At 40.4% G+C, this 25,622-nt stretch overlaps 1 protein-coding gene across 2 annotated transcripts in view; it reads left to right on the top strand.

Annotated features, from left to right (window-relative positions):
* Window positions 1-25,622, top strand: part of LOC122651718 (transcription factor-like protein DPB) — a 34,119-nt gene that overhangs the window by 7,706 nt on the left and 791 nt on the right. For both annotated transcript variants that reach the window (XM_043845220.1, XM_043845219.1), the window contains exons 6-9: window positions 2,946-3,092; window positions 3,199-3,267; window positions 18,955-19,053; window positions 25,527-25,597. In XM_043845220.1, coding sequence (XP_043701155.1) covers window positions 2,946-3,092; window positions 3,199-3,267; window positions 18,955-19,053; window positions 25,527-25,597 — 386 coding nt within the window. The remainder of the gene's footprint in view (window positions 1-2,945; window positions 3,093-3,198; window positions 3,268-18,954; window positions 19,054-25,526; window positions 25,598-25,622) is intronic.

The following is a 25,622-nucleotide window of genomic DNA, read 5'->3' as shown; positions in this document are numbered from 1 at the left end:
GCCGTATTCGTGACTCCAACACCGCAGGTATTCTGAAGTTGATTTGGAAAATCTCTTCTAAGCATGACTCCATTTGGGTCCATTGGGTCTACTCCCACTTCCTCAAAAAGGATTCCATTTGGACTGCTCCCATCCCTTCGGATTCATCTTGGGTCTGGCACAAGATCCTCCTCCTTCGCCCTCTGGCCCTTAGAGCCACCTCCTCCTCTATCGCGGATGGATCCTCAATCTCCCTTTAGCTTGACCCCTGGCACCCCAACGGTGTCCTGTATAACTTTCTTGGTGCAAGAGCAGTTTATGCCTCCGACATTTCCAAGTCCGCTCCTCTTTCCGTTATCATTTTCAATGGAACTTGGACCCCCCTCCCCTTTCCCCCCACCCTCTCCCGGATATGGAACTCCCTCCCCCCCTTTCTCCTCTCTCCCCCCCTCAACCCATGCGGACAAGACCATTTGGCTCCCCTCTTCTAATGGCCTCTTCAGCTTCAGTTCTGCCTGGAATCTAGTTAGACCCCAAGCCCCGTCTATCTTTTGGCATAAGATAGTCTGGTTCAAAGGTCACATCCCTCGTCACAACTTCCTTGCCTGGAGAACCCTCAACTACTGCCTCCCAACCCAAGATTTTCTTCTACGTAGAAGAATCCCAGTTACCCCCTCTTGTATCTTTTGTTTGACCGGCCATGAAGACATTGGACACCTTTTCTTTGACTGCCCTTTCTCTTCTACCATTTGGAAAAAAGCCCACTCTTTTATTTTTCCTCGCAGAAGGAGACCCCTCCCCTTTGCTAGAGAGTGGTTATGGTTGGACATGACTTTCCCTGGGCACACTATCTGCGACACTATAAGCAAGCTTGTGTTTGGTGTGGTCTTGTATCACATTTGGATGGAAAGGAACCTTCGGAGATGGACCTCCAATTCTCGTTCGTTCGACTTGATTTGGAAAGCCATCTCTTTTGATGTCTCCTCCAAGCTTGGTGTATTGCCTTTGAAGGCCCTTTTGGATTCCCCAAGGAACAGGCATATTGTTGTCTCTTGGGGCTTAGATAGCTCTCTTTTGAGAATCCGCTAGCTGGTTCCTCTTGCCCCCCCCTATCCTCCCTTTGTATATCCCCCCCCTTTTTTCCTTTTCCTCGCCCCCCTCAGGCTTTGGTAATACATTATTTATTCACCAAAAAAAAAAAAAAATTGTAGAACTTGCTGGTCCTCACCTCTTGGAGGCTTTATGTATCAGTTTGCATCTAACTAAGCTCCGATGTTGATGGATTTTCTTCTTATCATCATCACTACCATCACCAAATGTCGTAACTCGTAAGATTTTTTAATTGTCAAAAGGAGTTGATGTAAGATGGACGAACACTTTAGGCAAAATTGACGAACAGAACCAAGCAAACCAGCAATACTTTATAACTGAATCAATAAAGTAGCGCCGAAACTTTTCAAACTCAAAACATATGGGGAGAAAATAAGAAAAAATAAAATCTTTGCAAGTCCAATAAGATGTATTTATAGACTCTCTAACATGAATTGCACAAATTGCTAACTTCAAAGATCAAAACACATTACTCTAAGTCTATAACAACTAAACTAATAGAACATCCAATCTTGTAACTGATTAACACTTTCACTCTTTCAATAAACCGGTCATAATTTTCCCAATATAACTTATCACTCAAGATTTTGGTCTTGTTTGTAGGTAACTTAACAGCCTTTAAAATGGAAACAAAATTACGCAAAATGGTCTAGTTTTGACCACCCAAAATTCTGTTGCTGCTGCTACTTAGACTTCTATTCCTTGTCAGTTGTCATCAATCTTTTCTTCGGCCTTAAATCTTCCATCAATGCTGTAGAAATATTTTGCTGTTTTTCTCCTATTGGTCAGTCCCGTAGATCGTTGTGACCTTGTTGATTTCTGCCCTATTGGTGAGAAGGAGATCCCGCAAAGTGATTACTTAGATATCTGGGATCAATCGTAAATAAGGAGGGTGACATAGAAGATGACGTTGCCAAGAGAATTAAAATAGGGTGGATGAAGTGGAGAGGTGCGTCCGGAGTTTTTTGCGATCGGCATATTCCTTTAAAGCTTAAAGGAAAATTTTATGACTCAGCGCCCCTATCTATAATGACCATAGTTATCAAGGCGTCGCCTAGGCATCCAGGCTCCATGGTCGCCTTGGTCTGCCTTGATTTTGGACCCTCTCCAACGCCTTGGTTGTCTTGCCGCCTTGATAACTATGATAATGACTAGACAATGACTAGGCATAGTTATCTCAACATTCCCCTTCAAATTGGTGCAAAGATATCATACATGCCCAACTTGCAGACAATAGGATAAATGATACTTGTGGTTTTTGAACCAAGTTTACTAGTGTACGCAGAGTGTACTAAGAGAATCATAGTTGTCAAAGGAGGCACTTATTTATGCCAAATATAACTGTTATTTCATTTACTGAAGATATTTTTCATAAATAAACAAATATCCCCTATTTGAATCCAATAAAAATAGTTAAAAAGGCAAATTCCGAAAGGACAAAAAATCAATCCTCCAGTTCAAGAACAAAAACTGGATTTTTCGGCAGTAGATGCAATTTTCAACTTTTAAATGTTGGGGTTTTTTCTCAAATCTATAAATTCTATAAATCTTAATATGGTAAAACATTGTTAAAAATCAAAAGTGTGGTAAAATATTCATTTGTTTTGATATGTAAAATAATATTTTCATTTAGAGCGATTTTGACAGCATTTGTGCACACTAAATAAGGTTTGACCGATACATAACTCCTTCAATATAAATCAGATTTAAGCAATCTTGGATTTGTTGGAAAGCTTTGTTGATGACCTTTTTATTTACAAAACATGATAAATTACAACTGAAAACTATGACTTCATCACTCACAGTCTTTGTATAAATATGAAATTTGTCTAAAAACTATTTGTTTTGGTTGACAGCAACAATATGATGAGAAAAATATACGGCGAAGGGTATATGATGCCCTCAATGTTCTCATGGCTATGGATATTATCTCTAAGGACAAAAAGGAAATACAGTGGAAAGGTCTGCCTCGCACTAGCATTAATGATATTGAGGAGTTAAAGGTTTGAGTTAACCACTAGCTTTTGTAACTCTGTAACCAATGCAAGTCTATCTTGATGTCCTTGCTCTAATATGCAGTACTCTTTTTCTGTAATGTAAATAATGCAGGCAGAGCGTGTTGGACTGAGAAGCAGAATTGAAAAGAAGGCTGCCTATTTGCAAGAACTAGAGGAACAAGTAAGTGTTTAATTGTTTATACTCTTTATTTTGGGAAATCCCGTAACTTAGGTACGCTCTTATCATAGGTAATGTTTCAAAATGCCTTGAAAGATGTGTCACATATCCTTGAACACTTGGGCTTTTAAGGGTAAGACACATACGGTGTATAAAGGGTTTGCTTCTCACACATTCATCCATAGTTCAAGATTTCAATTTCGACTTTGGTTTAGACCCAAGTTGAAACCAAAACATTTCAGATTTCGGTTGGCCATATTTTGCCCCGAAACTTTAGGGAAACCCTGATTAAGCATCTCTAAACACATAACCTTTAGATTGTACAAAAATGCACCCAAAATAGTAGTTTGACTTCAGATCCTAGGTTGCTACCGTACGTTGTATGTTTCTAGTCTAGATGTCAGTTCAACAAAGAACCAATACTACAGTAGGATCAATGTACTGCTATTCCCAGGCCTTCATGTAATAATCAAACTTCAATTCTAGTGGCTGATTCAGTCTTTTGAATGGTCTTCAGCAGATTAGCAACTTTCAGGGCAGAAGTCTCTAAAATTGATTGGAATTAAAAGATAAAAAAAAAATAGGAGGATAGTTTGGATTGAGCCTCTCACTATCTCCCTTGGGTCTAGTTTGGATTGAGCCTCTTACTATCTCCCTTGGGTCTCTCACCCATGGCCTCTCACTGTAACTTCATCTCACAGCTACCTAGTCAAAGCTTTCTTTTTTTTTTAAACTAAAAAATTGTGGGCTAGGCTGCCCTCTTCCCTTTATTTATAATAGTAGTATGGTTACAAAATAGCAAGTGTTTGCTACGAAGTAGCTTACAACCAATATAGAAACTTCCTATAAAATCTAGTTGCCATACATCAAAATAGAAACTGCTATTTTTGAGAACAAAATAAAACTAGTTACAAACTGAAATTAGAAACTAATAAGGCTTTAAGAATCCAGCCTTCTAAACAAACATGGATACTAAAAAAGAAAGAAACAAAATTAGAAACTATTAGATAACTATAGACTTAATAACTAAGAAACTATTACAGAAATAGAAATCAAATTAATAGCAGCTTCTAATAGAATATTCCACCAAAATCTGGCATCTAATCTTCACACCAGCTGTCCATATGAGCCCCCAAACCACTGTTCACGTGAACAGTAACCTTTTCCCCCCCCTGAATTCTATCTTGGTCCCTTCTCTTCTTCATGCTTCTATCTGGACTCGGGCTGCCTTATGTGATGCTCCATCGAACCAACAAAAACCTGCCACATCACAAACCAGGCTGCCTCTCACAGCAGTTGAATCCCACAACTACACTGGGATGGTTTTGGGGCCTTGTTCCTGCAGCTACACATGGACCTGTGATCTTATGTAATCTACTCTACACGTAATTTAGTACTAAAAAACACAACATTCAATAAAGCAATTGAAATATGTCTGAACGATGAAGGAAAACCATATCATAGTACATCAATGTCATCATATAAAAAATTGAAGGCCAACCACTAACTATTTACCATATTTTTTGCAAAAATTTAATTTAAAGAAAAAATGGTATACCTCCAAATTGGACTCTTGAATAAATCTTACTCAAATCCGGCAAATCGTCAATGTAGATGCGTTGTATTAGTCTCCAATAACTTTTTCCACCGAGAAATATAGGTGATTTTGCGATAATACGAAATCTGGGTTTTTCTGGATTTTCCCCCTTTCCCCCTTTTATGGTCGATGTGCACAAAACCAAATGAAATTGGGAATTTATAATACTGTTGCAAAATGATACCGAATGTCAGAATGATACTGAAATAAGTCGAAATTATGCATTCCTACCAAGTCAAAATGGGTTTCGTTTAGTTTTGGTCATTGCAAAGGTAGAACACCAGCAAGATACGGCCAAAAAGCTGCATCAGCGCTCAAGCATGCGAAGAAAGCCCCAAATCTCGAACCATACATTCATTAATAGTAGGACTGTTATACAGAGTTGAGACTTACAGGTCTTTTTTTTTTTTTGTCTTTTCCTAATTTTTCTAGAACTAACAATGATAAAGAATCTTTTCATGTATATATTTATTTATTGCTGTAAGTTGAATAATAAATATAGTAATAATAATAATAATAATAATAATAATAATAATAATAATAATAATATAATGGTAATGAAAAATTCGTCTAAGTAATCTCCTTTATATTTAGGGTTTGTGCTACTTATGGGGTTTGTAAGTTTGTAATTTGCAACCTCTTTTAGAACTTTTAATAAAATATAAAATATTTTTTCAGATATCTACCTCACAAAAAAAAAGTTTGAACTGATTGCAGCATGAATCTTGTTGAGCTCATTAACATTTGGCAAGTGACAAGACATCCTCACACTAAAATTCTGCCATAGGAATAATTAACTTTCTGAAATTCCCCCTTGTGATGCAAGGTCTTTCACAAAGGATGATAAAGTTGGTGGAATTGATTTTGATATATAATGGGATGAAAGAAGAGGATAGGGCATGAATAGAGTGGGTGAGGTCTGAGATCTGCTCCAACCTGTACCATTTAAAAGGATTTGTATCTAAGAACAAATCCCTTTATAAATTTGGATAGGATCTAAACCGTAGTTCTAAAACTCGTCGACGATCTCGGAAAACTAGAGAATCTCGAGCTGTTCGAGACGAGATCTCAAATCGACATTGTTTCGAGAAACTCGACCGAAATTTCTGCAAGATTTCGGTGAAGTACCTAAATCTTGTCGAAATGGTACAAACTACCTTATAAATAGGCAGCAACTTGACCCATTTCGAAGAAAACTCGACAATTTTGTGGTTTTGGACCTAGAGAAGGGGGACAAAAAGCTTGGATCTTGATTTTTTTGCCACATCATCACTCAATACTACTGGGAGTTGCCACATCACTACAAAGAGATCGATTGCTGCTTACTGTGGAAGATTTGGCTACATTCAACTATTTCAGTTAAAAATACTATTCCCAAAAACTATTTCTTTTTTGAAAAAAAAGTATGACAAATACTTGTTGTATGGGGGTAGATTGTTTATATGTCAGACACCGGAGGCCAATCTATGACCTGACAGTGTCGCAATTAAGGGTTCGACGTTTACTGCCAATTAGGTCTCATAGCACTCAAATAATGTGTAGAATAGGCAATATTACATTAGGTGTTTGACATTTACTGCCAACCATGGGTGCAAATCCAAAACGCCAAATTGGGTGTTTTTTTTTAATAACAATTTGAAGATTTAAATCTGTTTATTAAGCCTAAAACAAGCTTCCCTTAAAGTTTCAGAACCAACTATGGCCATTTTCCCACCGAAACATCATACCGGAAAAAAAAATAAAATTACAATAACTCTCCGAGATCTCGGTCATCTTGACCTAGTCGAGACACCGAGACGAGACGAGTTTTTAAACCTTGATCTAAACAAAGTTCGGATTCGATGGGATCTGTATTATTGGTTTCTTAGGATCTTGGATTTGATATGGCCCCATTTCATTGACCTGTATCTGTTAGTGAGTATTTGGGTGCTTGTGTATGGACAGCTCTGAACCAGTTTATACCCAATAAGGGGCTGCTGGTGTTGGTTTACGAAAGATTAAGGTATGTATAATGTGGTTGTTAAAGGATAGAGAGTGCTAGTGATGCAGAAATCCAGCCATGTCAGCAGAAGAAAGAAGAGAAAACAGGCCAGATTGGCCTGCGGTTTGATCTGGTCCAACTTTGAATCAGTTTTCTGGTTCTTTCCAGACCCTGCGTTTCAGTTCTGGTTCACCCAAGGAACTAGAAATTGTGGGCTTTATTTAGGACTCTATTTTCTTTAATTTATTATTGTAATGTTGTTTGTAGTCTGTTACTCTGTTTGGAATAAGTTACTATAATTCCAGTAATGTTTTCAAGCTGTTTTCCTTATTATTTCAGTTTCCTAGTCAGTTCAGGATTGGGTTAGGCCTTCCCTTTTTTGAGTCCGAGTCTGTTTAGCACTATTCTATATAAATATGTAAGGGACTATGGGCACCCGCAAATATATGAATGAAGAAAGGCTTTGGCTGCTACTTTGGTCTGTGAATTTTGGCCGACTCTTGTTGGATTTAAGAGTGTTACTATTGGAGACTCAGGAGTGGACTGCTGTGGATTCAGTAGTTGTTTTCTGCTGTAGATTCAGTAGGTTAATCAGGTATTCCTGATTGTTATCCTCTAGTATCGTAATATAGGAGCAAGGGTTAATAACCACATGTTGAAGCCTGGCATTCCTGAATCAAAGGAGATTTATTTTCTGTCTTGGCCTAAATCAAAGGCTCAACTTTGGGTTTTGGATAATCAGTCCCCTGTTTACAACCCACTTAATAATTATTGGGTTTGGGGAGAATTTAGTGTGGGCCTAACCAGGACCCACAATCGTATCCACACTGAGGTATTGATTTTTTTATGCAGGACCTTAACAGCAACAATATAAGTTTACCAGGGCCTTTTTTAATCATCTATTGGTTTTGATTAGTTACGACTTATGAGGAACTATTATATTTAAGCTGGAGCTCAGAAAACCCTTAAAAACTAATTGGTTTTATGGAATATTAGAGGGTTGGATGTCAGGAACGTGGTCCATCTAGGTGCATCTTTGTCAAGGGCTTACTATAAAGAGTCATTTTAAGGTTCTGGTTATCATGAATTTCTGATGTTATTTGCTTGATGTTTTGAAAATTTCAAACCAATTCTTTCTTTGATTTCTTCCAAAAGTGGCTTGTGGTAGTGCTGCTATTACTTTCTGCATGCTTCTAGTTTCTTGATTTGTGCCTTGGTTTGTGTTTTACATTTGTTTTTGATCTTGTGTCAAGCATTTTACACATGGTACTTTGGACTATTGATGCGTTCCACTAACCTGTCAGGACAGATTTAGGAAACTAACCCATAGGACAGAATCACAGTGAATCTGGACTAAGAAGTAATAGGGCATTACAGAGAAAATTTGTAATTCAAAAGCCAGCCAGCTGATGGGGGCTGAAAATATGGTTGGGTCATGGGTGATGGTTTCACCCTGCTATAGTTGTGCCTAAAATATCAAATATAACCTGTTGAGTTTTGTTATTATAGGGGCAAAACTGTCTTTGTTTAGTATGTTTATTTCTGTCCTTAGTAGGGTCGACTATGTAAGGGCATACTTGTCCTTTTAGGTGTCTTTTTCATTGTATTATATTTATATAAGGGAGTAGACCTGCGGCAGATTCACTAATTCTGTTCGCAGGTTCTCTCCTCTCTTGGAACTTGCGACATCTCCTTTCTCTTCTCTTCTTCTGTTCATCCATGCTCTGATCAGATTACTAGAATCTGATTTACTAACATGGTATCAAAGCTCTTTTAATTAGATTAGAATACTGCCCAAGTTTCTCTTCTGATCTCTCTTTTGCGATTTTTGTTTTTGGTGTGCAGCGACCTATAGCTGTTCTACCTATGGATTAAATCCACTCCTTTTGACAATTAATGGAGTGATTTTTTGTTCTAATTATCTACTGTACATGGCTGTTTGGAGTTTACACCAACCATTATTGAAGAATACTGAAATCGAAGTCAGAGACAAAACCCTGACAACTATCGACTTTCATTGGGAAGCAGGTATCTTGGAGTTCTGCGATTATGGCCTGCTTTCTCATCAATTTTGTTGCTGTGTGTGGTCTTTGCACTCTGGATTGGATGCTTTTGTTACCTCATTAAAGGTTTTTATATTCTTCTCTGGGAACCTGAGATCGATTTCTCTAAAACCTTGGAATCGATTTTTTTTGGGCTGGTGTCTCTGGTGTGAACTTACTGCTGATTGGTGCTACTTCCCTTATTGAAAAATATATATCTTCCTCTATCTGGTGTTGGTTGTTGCTTCTGGTTTCTTATCTTCTACCTACTTCACAATTGGTTGCTACCTTGGGTGCCTGCCCTTCTCGATTTGTGAAGGATACTTTTTATGGCTGATTTGAAGACTTCTGACAACGTCAATCTTCAGATTACCTCTATCAAGTTGAAGGGGAATTCTAATTCCTTATTGTGGGCACAAGCTGTCCGGGTTTACATTATAGCTAAGGACAAGCTTAGCTACATTACCTCTCCTCCTCTAGAATCTGATTCCAAGGATTACAACACCTGGAATAAGGAGAATGCTATCATACTTACTTGGTTATGGAACAGCATGGAGCCGGATATTGCTGCCAATGTAATGTTCCACACCACGGCTAAGGGGGTGTGGGATGACCTCAAGGAATCATACTCTCAAGTAGGGGTGTCAATTACAGGTCCGCACCGGCAGGACTGACCAGTACCGACCGATCAAAAACCGTGACTGACACGACCGATTTGCAAACAAGTCGGGCTTATGGACCGACCGATTATGAATCGGTCGTTCTTGGTGCAAGATTGGAAACCGACCGACTGACCGAAATTGATTTTTAATATGGTGGAATGAATTCACCATTTTGCATGAATTGATACATTTAATGTCCTGTCCCATCACGTTACTCACCTCTCACCACTAAAGAGTACAGCTGTACTCAAATATCAAAATTCTATCTCTTTCTTTCTCTCCTTTGTGGTCTCTCTCTCTCTCTCTCATTTCCAATTTAACAGAGGTGAAACCCTTTTTTTGATAAAACAGAGGCAAAACTAGAAACCTAAAACGGAAGCAAATGCAGCGGCAAGGCAGCGCCATATGCAAAGCATTGAAATCTCCAACAGGGTCTCATGTAGAAAGAAGGCAAACTGGATCACATCGTCAAGAATGTTACTCTAGACTGATGATGGGCCAAGAGATTACCCAAGTCGGCATCTGAGATCTCTCTCTCTCTCCTTTGTTGGATCTTAATCTGAGAAGGTATTAACATGAGAGACCTAGAACAGATTGGGATTTTTTTTTTCACTCGATTGTCACAAAACATAGCGTTTCTGTGGTATGATTTCACCCTCTCTGATTGGGTTTTTTGTTATATAATTATTTGATTTTGATTGGGTTGAAGTTTGTCCAACTTTGTGTGGAATCTGAGAAGGGATTGATTTTTGTTTTTCTTCCATTTGGATCTATAATTGTGTTGTCAATTATGGTCGTCTTTTTTTTCTTCATTTGAGTTTGTAATTGTGTTGTATTCATAGTGGATTATGATTTCTTGATTTGCAAACGATGATGATGATTATTGATAACCAAATGTTGAAAGTTGCCATGCCTGTTTATGGCCCGCTAACCGACCGATCGAATGTTATCAGTCCATGCCTAGCTTAGGAAGGCCCGTTTACATAATCGGTCGGGAACGGTGCAAGTGTTAAAATTGGGGGTGCCTGATTAGGCCCGGCCGAAACCGACCGCAACCGACCGGTTGACATCCCTACTCTCAAGGGAAGAGTATGACCTGGATTTTCGAGCTCTATGAAAAGTTATTTCAGTGTCAGCAGTCAGACAAATCCCTCCAAAATTATTATAGTGCTTTTAAGGGCATGGTTGAAGAACTCAATGTGTTCCAGGCTTCCAGCCACTTACCACTGATATTGAGAAGTTGAAGGCCCAAAGGAATGAATTTTTTGTCTCTAAATTTCTGGCTGGGTTGAATCCTAGCCTCAAGGCTGTAAAGGGACATCTTTGTGCTAGTGAATTTGCCCCCACATTGAATGACACCTTCTCTTGGCTCCAACTCATCGTATCTCCTAGTTCCAAACCTGAAACCAACCCTAAGGAGAATTCAGCTTTTACTACTATTACTAGAGGCTGTGGTAGAGGCCGTAGTTCAGGGGGAGGAAGTGGTTTTGGTGGTCGCAATTCTGGTGGGCAGCATGGTGATAAAGCAGCCCGGTTATATTCTTATTGTGGGAAGACCAATCACACTGTTGATACTTGTTAGTCCAAGCATGGGAAACCTAAATGGGCTCAAAACTTGGCCAGTCATATAGCTCTAGAAGATGGTATTGATTTTGTTACTCCTAATGATGCTAAGGCTGGTTCGATTGTGGGAGATTCTTCTAACAACCTCCGTGATGAGATGCAACACCTCATGCGTCGTATCAAGAGTCTAGAGACATCCACGTCCATAACTGGGGCATCCACTACTGCTGCCACACTGGCTCATGCAGGTACACCTGTTGCTTTCTTGTCCACTTCCACACCTTGGATCATTGATTCAGGGGCTTCTGCTCATATGATTGGTAAGTCATCAATTTTTAGCTTTATTTCATCTGACTCCCATACCCCTCCTGTTATTGTGGCCAACGGTTCTTCCACACCCGTTACCGGTCATGGTATTGTTTGTCTTAATTCTAATATTTCCCTTTCCTCTGTGTTACATGTTCCCCAGTTTCCCTTAAGCCTTCTTTCTGTGAGTCAACTTACCAAGAATCTGAATTGTTCTGTGACATTCCTCCCTTCTTACTGTGTGTTTCAGGACCTTCACACGAGGAAGAGGATTGGTGGAGGGTGTGAACGAGATGGGCTATATTATCTGAGTGGTGCTGCCCTTTCTGCTTCGACTGCGGCTACTACTATTGGTGGAGAGTCAACCTTTTAGATGGCATTGTAGTCTAGGCCATTTATCTTTGTCTAGGTTAAAGATTGTTTATTCTCAGTTTAAGACTTTAAATAAATTAGAGTGTGAGGGGTGCGAGTTGGATAAGCATCATCGTGCTACTTATCCCTCTCGTTCTTTGCCCCGTAGTACTTCTCTATTTTCATTAGTGCATTCAGATGTATGGGGTTCTTGTCGGGCAAGTAATAGACATGGTTTTCGTTATTTTGTGACTTTTGTGGATGATTATTCTAGAACTACTTGGTTGTACCTTTTAAAGGATAGATCAGAATTTGTAACTGTGTTTCCAAATTTTTGCAATGAAATAAAAAATCAGTTTGATGCTTCTATAAATGTCTTTCGGTCTGATAATGCTTTGGAATTTGTTTAATCTAAGATATTCTCTTTTTATGTTACTAATGGAATAATTCATCAAACTAGTTGCTCCTATACTCCTCAACAAAATGGGGTAGCGGAGAGAAAAATAGGCACTTACTTGAAGTTGCCTGGGCCCTCATGTTGCATATGCAAGTGCCCAAACATTTTTGGTGTGATGCAGTTCTTACTGCTTGTTTTTGGATTAATCGAATGCCATTATCTGTTCTTGGTGACAAGTCACCTTTCTCTGTGTTGTTTCCGAAATTTTCAAGTTTTACTTTGCCACCTCGTGTTTTTGGGTGTGTTTGTTTTGTTCATAATCACCATCTCCATGGTGATAAATTGGACCCTCGGTCTACCAAGTATATCTTCTTGGGTTATTCTAGGACCCAGAAGGGATATAGGTGTTATGATCCTCTTACTAGGAAACATTTTGTTAGTGCTGATGCCACCTTCTTTGAAGGTACCTCCTATTTTTCGGATCAGCCTATCGTGTCTAGTGACCCATTAGCTGTGTCTGACCCTCCTCCTATTCCCGCCATTGTTCCTTGTCTTCTCCACTACAGGTGTACCAGCAAAAGAGGCACTTTAGGCAGCTCCATTCAGATCAGCTTGGCCGTCTGCATCGCTTCCTGTACCTTCCTCAACCTCTGGTGGAGATCTACCCTTACCTACTTCTCCTGCCCTTCCACCTAATCCAGATCCTGATGACTTACCAATTGCCACTCGGAAAGGTAAACGTTGATGTACGCAAAAGTCTTTAGTTGCCTATCAAATTGAGAAATTTGTCTCCTTGTCCCATTGTCCAGCTTGTCTTCATAGTCTTGCTACTACCTTATCTTCTTCTACTGTGCCTCGCACTCACACTGAGGCTCTTACTATCCCTGCTTGGAAGAATGATATGGATGTGGAACTGGATGCCTTGCTGACTCGACGTACATGGGAGTTGGTGGATTTACCTCCTAGTAAAGATCTGGTTAAGTGTCGGTTGGTGTACACTATTAAGTATCATTCTGATGGGTCTGTTGAGCGGCTTAAATCCCGTTTGATTGCTAAGGGGTACACCCAGACCTATGGTGTTGACTACTTTGAGACCTTCTCTCTTGTGGCTAGACTGAACTCTGTTCGTCTTATTATCTCACTTGCCGTGAATTTTGATTGGCCTTTATACCAGTTCGACATAAAAAATGCTTTCCTTTATGGTGACCTGCTTGAAGAGGTCTATATGGAGCAACCTCTAGGGTATGTTGCTCAGGGGAAGGATAGCAGACGTGTGTGCAGGTTACACAAGGCTATTTATGGGCTGAAATAGTCCCCCCGAGCATGGTTCGAAAAGTTTAGTTCTGTTATGATTGATTGTGGTTTTACTCAGTGCTTCTCAGACCATTCTGTGTTTGTTCGCCGCTAAGGAGAGAAGTTGGTGGTTCTGGTGGTTTATGTTGATGATATCATTGTGTCAGAAAATGATGAGAGTGGGATCAAGGAGGTAAAAGTTACTTACAACAGTACTTTCAAACTAAAGATTTGGGTCAGCTCCACTATTTCCTTGGGATTGAGGTTATGCGAAGTAAAAAGGGAATCAACCTGTCCCAAAGGAAATATGTTTTAGATCTCCTGACCGAAATTGGTATGCTTGTTGCAAAGCCAGTGGACATTCCTATGGATCCTAATCACAAGTTTGGCTCTGATGATGGTGAGTGTCTTAAGGATGTACATGCCTACCGAAGTTTGATTGGAAAGTTGCTATATTTGACAGTCACTAGGCCATATATATCCTATTCTGTTGGGGTTCTCAGCCAGTTTATGCAATCCCCATGTAAGTCTCATTGGGATGCAACAGTTCAGGTTCTTCGGTACTTAAAGGGAGCCCCTGGGAAGGGACTGATTTATCGGCCAAATAGACATATGGAGCTTGTTGCCTATTCTGGTGCAGATTGGGCAAGTTCGGCTAGTGACCGTTGGTTTACTACAGGGTATTGTACCTTTGTTGGAGGAAACCTGGTTACGTGGCGAAGCAAGAAACAGACCACTATTGCCAGGTCCAGTGCTGAAGCGGAGTATAGGGCCATGGCTCATATTACTGCAGAGTTGATGTGGATTAGGTCTTTCCTTCTTGAGATGGGGTTTCCTGTTCCAACCCCTATGAAGATATTTTGTGACAACCAGGCAGCCATCTAGTAATCCGGTCTTTCATGAGAGGACCAATCATATAGAGGTGGATTGTCACTTTGTTCGGAGAGCCGTCTTGAAGAAGCTTGTTGAGACTCCTTTTGTCTCCTCATTTGATCAGGTTGCTGATGTGTTCACCAAGCCCTTGTTTGCTCTTGGGTTTCGGTCGTGTTGTAGCAAGCTGAGCATGAGTGATATATATGCTCAAGCTTGAGGGGGAGTGTTGAGTTTTGTTATTATAGGGGCAAAACTGTCTTTGTTTAGTATGTTTATTTCTGTCCTGAGTAGGGTCGACTATGTAAGGGCATACTTGTTCTTTTTTGTGTCTTTTTCATTGTATTATATTTATACAAGGGAGCAGACCTGTGGCAGATTCACTAATTCTGTCCACAGGTTCTCTCCTCTCTTGGAACTTGCGACATCTCCTTTCTCTTCTTCTTTTCATCCTTGCTCTGATCTGATTACTAGAATCTGATTTACTAACATAATCAATGGTCAGATTAGGAGTACTGAACATGATCAGAAAATTGGAACTTTGTGATTTAAAAAAAATAGAAAGTAGCAAGGGAAGTGATATTTCCCAGTCCACAAGTCTGATGATCCTCAAATTCCAGTAGTATAGGCCATAGTTCCAGGTTTCAGTTTCGAGCTTGGTTTCGACTAAGCTAGAAAAAGTGAAAAACTGAAATATTTCGCCAAAAAGCAAAATTTTGGATGAAACCTGGATGGTTTTGGCTGCAAGTTTCGACTCCTAATGGCCACATGTGGTCTAGGAACCCTATATTTGGCCCTCTAAACATGGTGGAACCCTTGGGTTATTAAAAAACACACTCAAAATGGTAGTTTGACTTCCCTAGTTTGGTAGTATACGATGTACGCTGCTATATACCTATATTCATTATCTAATATGGCATATTCCACACAAAATTTAGTACTAGAACACATGTAATTCAATTAAAACAACTTAAATATACATTAAGAATGAATAGGCAAAATTATAAATCATTTCATACTTATCAAATTTTATACATGATTCATTACTAATTGTCAAAGATATGGGAGTCAAGAATACAAGCAAGTCACCCCTATGCCCATCTTAGAGTAGAGTCCTAGTACCACATCGAGTTTTGAGCAGGATCAAAACCACTAGAATGTTGCTGCTGCTGCCGAAGCAAGTTTATCCTCCAACTATATAACAAATGCTGGCCATGTGATAGTATGCCAGAAGAAAAGCTCAAAGTCCTCCACAACAACCTTATAAATGGAATCGTCAACCTACTGGTATCCTCTTTGAACCATGAACTAGATCAAGAGCCACTGCAACTAGATAGTGGTTGCGGAGTTGGCATCGGCATGTATGGTTGGAGGCCGGGAATGTGAAAAGATGCTGTCCACAAATGATGACCCACCGTGTGTCTGGCCCTGATACTCAGATGGTAATGACAAAGAAGAGCTGTTAATGTAGTCCTAGATAGATAGGAGATCCACTAGGAGCCAACACAACCAGGATCTGTAAGCTGCTGAATTGATGGGGCAGATTTGAGGATTTAGGTTAAAATTAGGGTTAGGTTTAAGGTAATGGGGTTGGATCTTATATGGTAAAGCTAGGCAGGTTTTAAGGAGTCTAATGAGTTAGGTTTAATGAAGTTTGAGTGAGAATTTAAAAATCAGAAAATTAGGGTTTTGGGTTTTGGGAAATAGGAAAATAGATGAAACTAGGGTTTAGGATGGGCCTTGGATCGAGTGCAAGGGACAGTGGGGGGGTGGTTCGAGTGTAATATGGAAGGGTTTTTATGGCTGGATTGGTTCAGGTAGGATTTAGGGTCTTAGGATTTTAATGGAAGTAGAGGGGAATTAGGGTTTAGTTTATGGGATGGACCAGAAGTTAAGGTCGAGTGTAGGTAGGGTGGGGGGGAATTTATGCTGAAAGTTACAGCTAAATCTGATGGTTAAATCTGGAGTTATGGAGGTTTCCTAGTAGAGATAGGAGAGAGGGGTAAAAGTGTAATTTCAGACAATCAGCTGGGTAGATGGTACTGAAATTTGGATCAAGTCTTTCTTAGGGTTTGAGGAAGATTCAATCAAAATTTTAGCAGGTTCTAACGGTTAGATTTGGCTGGACAGAATTCTCACGAAAATCACCTTGCATGTGACCTTCTAGAAGGGAAGAAGAATAGTTGCAGGTTTTAGGGTTCTAATGGATCTATGGTATTAATGGTGGATGAGGAAGGTAGTAAGGATTGAGTATTGGCAATGGGGATCGAAGGGGGTGGGTTTAGAGGATTAGGAGAAGAAGGGAATGGTTAAAAAAGCCGTACCAGTGCACAAGGCTCCCGTGTTTAGCAGGGAATGGTTGATGATATTAAATACTTGGAGTTGCAGGTCTTCAATGGTAGCAGCTTGAAGACAAATAACAGATCCTCCCAGTCTACAAGACGCAAGGAGTCAACTGGAGATCCACCAATCCCTTATAACAGATCCTCCCGGTCTACAAGATGCAAGGAGTCAACTGGAGATGCACCAGTCCCTTCACCTTGATATGACTCACAAGGCAACACTCAACAGAGCAGGGCAGCAGCAGCAGCAATGGCAGCAAGCAAGAGTTTTTTATTAATAAATTTCGCCCTCACAACCTTATATAAAAGACTCAAAATTAGACTCTTATACTAAAAAGGAAAGGCCTAACCCAATCCTTAACCTATTAGGTAACTTAAACTAACTAGGAAACTGAAATTGACTCAAAATAGAGTCCTAATCCAGCCCAAATAAACAATTCAAAAACAAATTACTTCACTTAAATTGAACCACTGGTTCAAACCAGCTTTGGACTGGTTCAATTTAAAACATTAAAAACATGAAAGCAAAACTAAGTATAGGACTAAAACATCTAATCCCGTATGCAACCTTATTACCCATATTTTAAGCCCATAAAAGTAGCCTATTACATAGAAAACCCATGGGATCAAAGGCCCAACATGCATATAACCCAACTCTAGACTTATTCCTAATAAAATAAGCCCATTTCGGTGATGAATCTGCATCAGCTATACTGTCCATAATCATCATACCCACCATACCTAGCGACTAGCGTAGTCGAAACCGTTGCTCTCTGTGACATATGATGGTACACGCCACTGTGGATGCAAACTACTCTCCTTGAGACTCAGGCCACCAAGAGTGCTAGTCAAAGCTTGTAACATTGATGTCCATGGATTCCATGCTATCATCTTCCTTAGGTGGTATGAATTGGCGGCGTGGGTCTCTCTAGTAGCCTGCCTCCATGATAGGGTCACCTTGGTCCTCATCATTTGACTCCACCTAGAAAATGTTGGCAAGCTCGATTGGATCTTTATCACCATCCATGCCCATGCATATGTGCTGCCTCTTCTGTCTCTTATTATAATGCCGCGTACACAATTTCTTCAACCGTGCGTGACGCAATTGGTTCCGCCTTTTGGAGTGGATAAATGAGTTTGTACTCCAGTTGCGCTTACGTCTAAAGGCGAAACATGTCTTGCAGATTACCTTTATTGCCATCTTTCTAAGTTAGGTGCATCACTCCCATAGAGCACTCACCATTCACCTGCATTACAGTATTAAGATGATTCATATTAAGTGATTGTACTTGGTACATATGTATATGAATTGTAAGGGGACAAAAAGGCAAATAATGCAATGGGCCTACCAAGAGCTGTGGTATCTCGACCAGACTTTGCGGCTGCCCGACTGAAAGTCCCAAGAGCATCTTTGAAGGTCTTTAACTATACTTATTTCATACATCGGTAATGTTCGCATTAATATGAAATTGAGTAATTATATTCCTTATAAATATTTAACAAACTACAAGTCTCACCTCATTATTTCACATTTGCACCTGGACTGTGTAGTTTGATTAGGCTCCAATTTGGCCACAACATCTTTCACTGCATCTATCAGTGATTGATCCATCCCAAGTTAACGCTTGTATTGGTGCTTGGGATAGAGATAATATGTTGGGAATGAGACAAAGAACTTGTGAATGCTTATGAAGATTTAAATGGAACGTAATTAAGTGCGTTAAATTAAAAATATAAAACTCATCAGCCATATGAAGTAGATGTATCAAGTGCGTTTCAGAGAAGGCTTAGAAAAAGGACTCTTGATTTAATAGAACAAGCATTGTTGGGCCTGCCAGGCAAATATGTTGCCCTTGTATAGTGTAAAGAATATTTGGGGATAGCTTTCCCCCAAGACTGTTTCGCTGTTTTCCACTTGTTTCTTTTTTTTGTTTCCTCCTCTTTGTTATTAGGTTGGATAACCTTTTGGTCTTGATTTGTTGTACTCTTTCCATTTTTTCCTTTAAAATTAAAAACAAAAAAAGAACATTTGGCCCTTCATAATGTGGAGTTTCTGAACAGGACTTAAGTGGTAGATTTCTGTTGTATTGAGGATCCATAAGCCCCCTCCCTTTCTCTTTGAGTGAATCCTATGATTTCATTTGTTCTGGTCTCAACATATTGTGTGATTCCCCCTTGCTATACTTTGGTCATTAAAAATAGGTTAATTGAACTTTTCTCCTTGTAGCTTCCATTTTTTTTTGTTTTGTTTTCTGATTGTTGGCTTACTTCTCTCTTTCTATCAAGTTCGTAGGTCTCCAGAATCTGATACAGCGGAATGAGGGATTATATGGCTCAGGAAATGCTCCTGTAGGCGGTGTGGCTTTACCATTTATTCTTGTTCAGGTAATGATTGTTCTGCTTTTCTTCTGTTGCCTGTTTTGCTTGAGCATACAAACCAAGAATGGGCTATTTATCTTCTTGTATCCTGGATTCCTATTTATGTTTTTCCATAAAGTACCTTCATATTATTTATCTTCTTATTTTGAAAGAAAAAATATCCTCCCTTTGCTCTCTTGAAGGTTGACATTCATAAGACCATTGACTCTCTGTGTTAGGATTTCATTGTCAATGTCATGAACAAGATGCTTTTTCCACATAATTTCATCAACCGGGTCTTCCATTGCATTTCTTCTCCTCAATTTTCTGTCCTTGTCAATGGTAGCCCTGCAGGTTATTTCCCTTCCACAACTGGCATCCACCAAGGTTGCCCCCTCTCCCCTTATTTCTTCACCTTGGCCCTCGAGGTCTTATCTAGAAGAATTCAATCTCTTACGGACATACAGCTCATCACCCCCATCCCCAAATGTAAAGCACTTAAGCTTTCCTTCCTTGCCTTCAGACGACATTATGCTTTTCTTCAAAGCTGATCCTCTTTTTGTCCAGTCCGCCTTGTCTTGTCTAAACCATTTCGAGGCTATTTCAGGTCTTCGTGTGAACCTCACCAAGTCCCTCCTTTTCTTGTCTGGAATCTTTGAGGACCTCAAAGCTACTCTCTTATAGATTTCATGATTCTCTCTTGGGTCCCTTCCAGTTAAGTACCTGGGTCTTCCCCTGATCCCTTCCAGATTGACTGTACAGCACTGCACCTCGATGCTTGACCTTATGCGCAAAAGATTCCAACTTTAGAAGGGCAAGCTCCTTTCCTATGCAGTCCGCATAGAGCCTATTAGATCAGTCCTCCAGTCCTCCTATCTCTATTGGTCAAGTATATTTGGTATCCCTCGGTCGATCATCTCAAAGTTAGAAGCTCTCATGTACTCATTCCTTCGGAAAGGTTCAAAATCCTCCTGATGCAGGTTTATCACCAAATTGGGCTTTTTTCCCTAGAAATAAGTCTAGGGTTGGGTTATGGACGTCTAGGGTTGATGGACATGTTGGGCCTTTGATCTCATGGGTTTTCTATGTGGGTCACTTTAATGGGCCTAAAATATGGGTACATAAGTTGCATACGGGATTAGCCCTATACTTAGTTTATTTTCATGTTTTAGTGTTTTAATTTGAACCGGTTGAGCCACTGGTCCAATTTAAGTGATTTTAGAATATTCTCTTAAGATAGAATCTTTTTAACTTAAGTCATATCTTAGGGTCCACACCTCTACACGAATTTAGAGGGAGTTTTTGTATCTAGACTCAGCCTGGGATTTATTATTCCTAGGCTGCATAGGAATTTAGGCCTTTGGCCATTATAATAAATAAGGGCAAACCGTGGGGCTCCTCTTTACCTCATTGTTTATGAAATTTCTTTCTTGCAAGCTGCTGCAACTTCTCCTGAAGATATGCTTTGTGTGTGATCAAAGCAAGGTGGGATTGGTGTGTGATCCAATCGACACCTTGCGGTGTGAAGCCCAGTGGGTTTGTTGGTGGGATTGGAGTCTAATTCAATCGACACTATGCGGTGTGAAGCCCGAGTGGTTCTCTTCAAGTTCTAGTTTCAAGTTCAAGTTCCGAGATTCGATTTTTATTTAAGTTCCTCCATCAACAAGCTGCTGGTGATTATATTCTGCCATTACAAGTAAGTATGAAATATTACCCATCCCCCAATTCGGTTTCTAATCCTCTACTGGCCCAAACCCTAGCTTTCCCCCTTTTCTATTTTCAATTTCCCATAACCTAAAATCTTCACAGACCTAACCAGCCTGCCAAAACCTGTCTTATTTAGATCGATTACTCCTCTGCCATATTGGGAAACTTGATCCAAGATTAGTCCCATCCTCCCATTCAAACCCTAGAAAACCCTACTTCCATTAAAACCTCATAAACCCTAATTTGCCCAGCCCATCCTAACCATCAGAATATCACCCCAAGCTGGCCGAGTGTGCCATTCCCTCTATGGAACACTCGATCCAAACCTGGTTCCAATCCCTTCATCCTAAACCCTAGATTCCTTCAATTTTTTTTGTTTAAAAACCCGAAACCCTACACCAAATTTACTGTTAATTCAAGTTTACACAGTTCCATCCATCAAAACACCATTTAACTAGTACTGATAGACTTCCCTATACCTGCCTAGTAAAACCATACCTTCAAACCCTAACCTAACCCTAACCATAATTTTGACCTAATTCCATATTTTACCCCAATCGGACTGCCTGTTCATAGAAGATCCTGAAGCCTTGTCATCTAGGATTACATTACCTCCAGATTCCTTCACCCTACCTCTTGGGCCTCAGTTTGTCTTCCTAAAGCTGAGGGAGGTTTGGGCTTAGACGCATAAGGACACTAATGCAGCAGGTATCCTAAAATTGATTTGGAAGATTGCCTCCAAGAAGAGGAGTATTTGGGTTGACTGTATTTATACTAGATATCTTTGGAATGACTCTATTTGGACTGTCCCTACCCCCTTAGATGCTTTATGGGTTTGGAGAATGATTGTGAAACTCAGACACTTAGCTCTTGGATTTATTACTTCCTTGATTGATGATGGTGCCTCTACTAGGCTTTGCTTGGATAACTTGCACCCTGCAAGTATCCTTCTCCATTCAATGGGCGACAAAGCTATTTGCAAATTGGGTTCTGACAGGTTGGCCACGGTCTCTCACATCATCCAGGGTGCTAGTTGGGAGCCCCCCTTCCCCTTCCCCCCCCCCCCCCTCTTTGGATCCCATCTGGTCACCTATCCTGAGTATCCTTAGGTCCACTCCAGGTGGGGGAGACATGGTGCTTTGGGCTGCCTCCCCTTCAAGCATATTCAATTTGAAGTCTGCATGAAATCTTATTAGATCTGGTGGAGAAGTAGTCATCTAGCACAAGGTAGTTTGACTCCCAAGCTGTGTCCCTCGTCATAGCTTCACCCTTTGGCGTGCGCTTCGATGTTGTCTTCCTACGCAGGCTTTCCTAATGAGGAGGCACATTACTGTGTCTCCCCAATGTATTCTTTGTTGCAATGGGCTTGAGGATGTAGATTATCTGTTCTTCAGCTGCCCATTCTCCTTGAGGATTTTGTCCTGGCTTCTCTCTCCTTATTGGCCGGTTCGTCGGTGTATTCTCCCTTTTTAGAGAGAATGGATTTGGGTTGATATGACTTTTGGAGGTTCCTCTGTTTGTGATAGAGTGGGTTTGGTGTATAATCCCATGATCACAGAGATAAGACTGAAGAGCTCCAACCATATATTCCTTTCCATTATCCGTGCGAAGAATCCTAATCTTGGCATCAAATTGGGTTTTCATCATCTTATGGAATGACTTAAAACAGTCAAAAACATCACTCTTCTGATGAAGCAAGTAAATCCAAGTGGTGCGACTAAAAGAGTCAATGGAAGTAACAAACCATCGAAAACTAGAAACAGACATACACCAGGCAGGGCCCCACACATCATAATGAACCACACTAAAAGGAATTAAGCTTCTATTATTAGAAATAGAATTAGTATGTCTAGTCTACTTTGCCAAATTGCAAGCATCACAAATAAAACCATTTGGATTACACTGTTTAAATAAATCTAGATAAAACTTAGATAACATACCTAAAGGGGGATGACCCAACTGGCGATGCCGCTTGTGGAGTTCAGATAACGCAAGGGTAGATGACCCAGGGAGAGAAGCAACAATCGACAATGCTGAAGAAGAGCCCTCAAGCAAGTATAGACCATAATCCATCCTACCACTGCCAATCGTACTGCCCGTTTTCAGGTCCTGAAAATTACAGTGGGATGGAAAGAATGTTACTTTACAGTTTAAATCCCTTGTGAGACTACTAATAGACAAAAGATTAGTAGAAAAGTTAGGGACATGCAACATAGAGGAAAGAGATAAAGTAGAGGGACATTTAATGGACCTTTTTTTTTGAAACAGAGGAGAGGGATCCATCAGCCACACGAACCCTACTGTTACCTGACAACAAAGAATATTGAAAAAAATGGGACGGTGATCCAGTCATATGATCGGTGGCCCCCAAGTTGATAATCCAGGGAATGGAAACAATTGAGGCACAGTGGCCACCGAAAGAAATACTCGAGGAAGGATGAAATGAGTCAAGTGATGGAGGCACTGGCACTAGCAGATGGCACTAAAGAAGAAGTCTCAAGCTTGGACATCAAACGACGTAGGTGGTGAAGCTCGTCAGAAGAGAGAGGTGCATCAGTGAAGGTCTCATTTGCAGTAGTGTGATGGGAAGCAGCACTATTCGAACGACCTTGGCCACGACCACGAGAGGGAGGAGGATGACCATGAAGCTTCCAGCATTGATCCTTGGTATGACGCTCCTTCCCATATTAATCACACTTCATAGGAGCCTTCTCAAAAGATGAATTATCAGTCCCACAGGCAAGAGTTCCCTGGGCAGAGATCCCACGAGGAGTGCTAGGGTTGGTTTAAAGAGCAGATCTATCCATCGGCACAGGGTGAACCATGGCAGTACGATGACTCTCTTTAGAAGCAACAAGAGCATAGGCCTGTTCAAGAGTAAGGAATGGGTCTCAATTGAGAACATGTGCTCGGATTTGATCAAACTCCATATTCAAAGTTCAAACCAGCCAAAAAATCATAAACCCAAAGTTTATCTTCCTACTTACGAAAGACAATAATATTTGTATCACAGGTTGCAATAAATCTCCCATAGAAGTCCATAGTCTGCCATAGACCACAACATAGTAGAATAATATTTGGAGAGAGAAAGAGAGATTCTTCTGTTGCATATTATGAATTTTTCTCTGGAGTTCATAGCACTGTGCATCATTGCCAACTTGGGAATATTTTTCCTTGGCAACCTTCCAGATGGTTGCAACAGATTCAAGGAGATATCCCTGGGCGATTGTAGGATCAATGGAGGTGAGAAGATAGGGCATCGCCAACCATTCATCGGTCTCCCATTTAATTTGAGCAGGACCAGCAATAGGAGACTTCATAGAGACCCCGGTAAGATGGCCATAAAGACCACGGGAACCAACAGCAAGAGAGCAGGATCTCGACCACATCAAGTAGTTACTCCCATAAAGTTTGACGGAGTTGGTAGGGAACGAAGGAAAGTCGCGTTCATGCTGCTGGACTATTCCCTCCTGTCCGGTAGATGCAGTCAACTCATCCGACATGGCTGCTGATCTCAAGAAAATATGGGAAACACTTACCATATGAAAATCTTCAAAAAAAAACAAAAAACAAAACAGGATAAGAAGATTTAGTTCATGGGTGAGAAAGATCCCTTGGTGGGAGAAAGGAAAAAAGGAACAAGGCAGAGAGAAGAAGAGACTCCGGCGGCAGTAGGTGGTGGTGGGTTGCGGTGAGGGAAGCCGAGATGGGTTGCGGTGAGGGAAGCCGAGAAGAGGAGGCGGTGGGCTGTGGCGGTGAAGAAAACAAGAGAGAGAGGCGGTAGGGAGGTGGTGGTGGTTGGGCGAAATTGAGAGAGAGAGAAGGGCGGTGGTGCCGGTGACGCTAGAGGCGAGAGAGAGAGACCGAGAGAGAGATGCGAGAGGGAGATTGCGACAGGAGGTTTAGGGTTTCATGGGGTTAGGGGTGCAATTCCCAAAGATGATTCTTCTCCTAGCTTTGATACCATGATGGAATATTTAGGGAATTGAACTTATGTCTATGAGACAAAGCCCTCTTTATTTATAATGAATAATAAGTAGTACAAGTTACAATTATACCCCTAGGGCAACACAAGCTAAACCCCACTGGACAATTATACCTTTGTACCCAATTACAACAAGTTTTTTTATTAGTTATGTATTTTAAGTCTTTTATTGAGTTGAGTACGTAGGAGTTTGAGTTTGAGTTGCAAGTTATTTCAGTTTTGTAGTTAGAAGACGAGTCTTGTTATTTTCCTTTAAATACTTGCATGTAACCCAACAATGGAGACAGTGAATTGAATAGAAGTTTATCGAGGTTGACTCTTTGAGAGTGTGTGATTGTGTGATCTCTTTCCCCTTCCCCTGCAACTTTTCCCTTCTTCTATCTGGTCCCCCACGAATCAAACAGTTTCTTCATCATGAAGATGTCTTTGGATGCTGTGATGGGTGCTCATATGACCAACTGATTAGAATTCCATTTAGGTTGTTCATATGAACAAGATTTTTTTTTGGGAGGTTTGCTGTATGCTTGTGTTCATAGTTCACTGATATTAATCTATACAATGGTGTCAATTCCATGTCTACAAGCTTAATCGATTATGCCAACTACTTGAAAATCTTAGTTGATGGGGTCAATCAGCGTCACAATGCTAATCATACACTTAAGAATGCTTTTTCATTTTTCTTTAGAAAAGTTTTCCACTTAAGGTGGTGTAGTTAAGAGTGACAATTGTGAAATTTCATGTGCTATTCTATGTCCATTAATCTTACTTATCATCATTGTCCTTGTTTCTGGCCTGCTTTAAATTGCAGACACGTCCTCATGCAACTGTCGAGGTGGAAATATCAGAAGACATGCAACTGGTGCATTTTGACTTCAATAGGTAAGCAGACCATTGTTTTGGTGTA

Source organism: Telopea speciosissima, chromosome 2 (assembly GCF_018873765.1).
Source record: "Telopea speciosissima isolate NSW1024214 ecotype Mountain lineage chromosome 2, Tspe_v1, whole genome shotgun sequence".
In the NCBI taxonomy this organism is placed as follows: domain Eukaryota; kingdom Viridiplantae; phylum Streptophyta; class Magnoliopsida; order Proteales; family Proteaceae; genus Telopea; species Telopea speciosissima.
The sequence above is the reverse complement of the archived record's forward strand: the minus strand, read 5'-3'. Positions and strand labels throughout refer to the sequence as shown.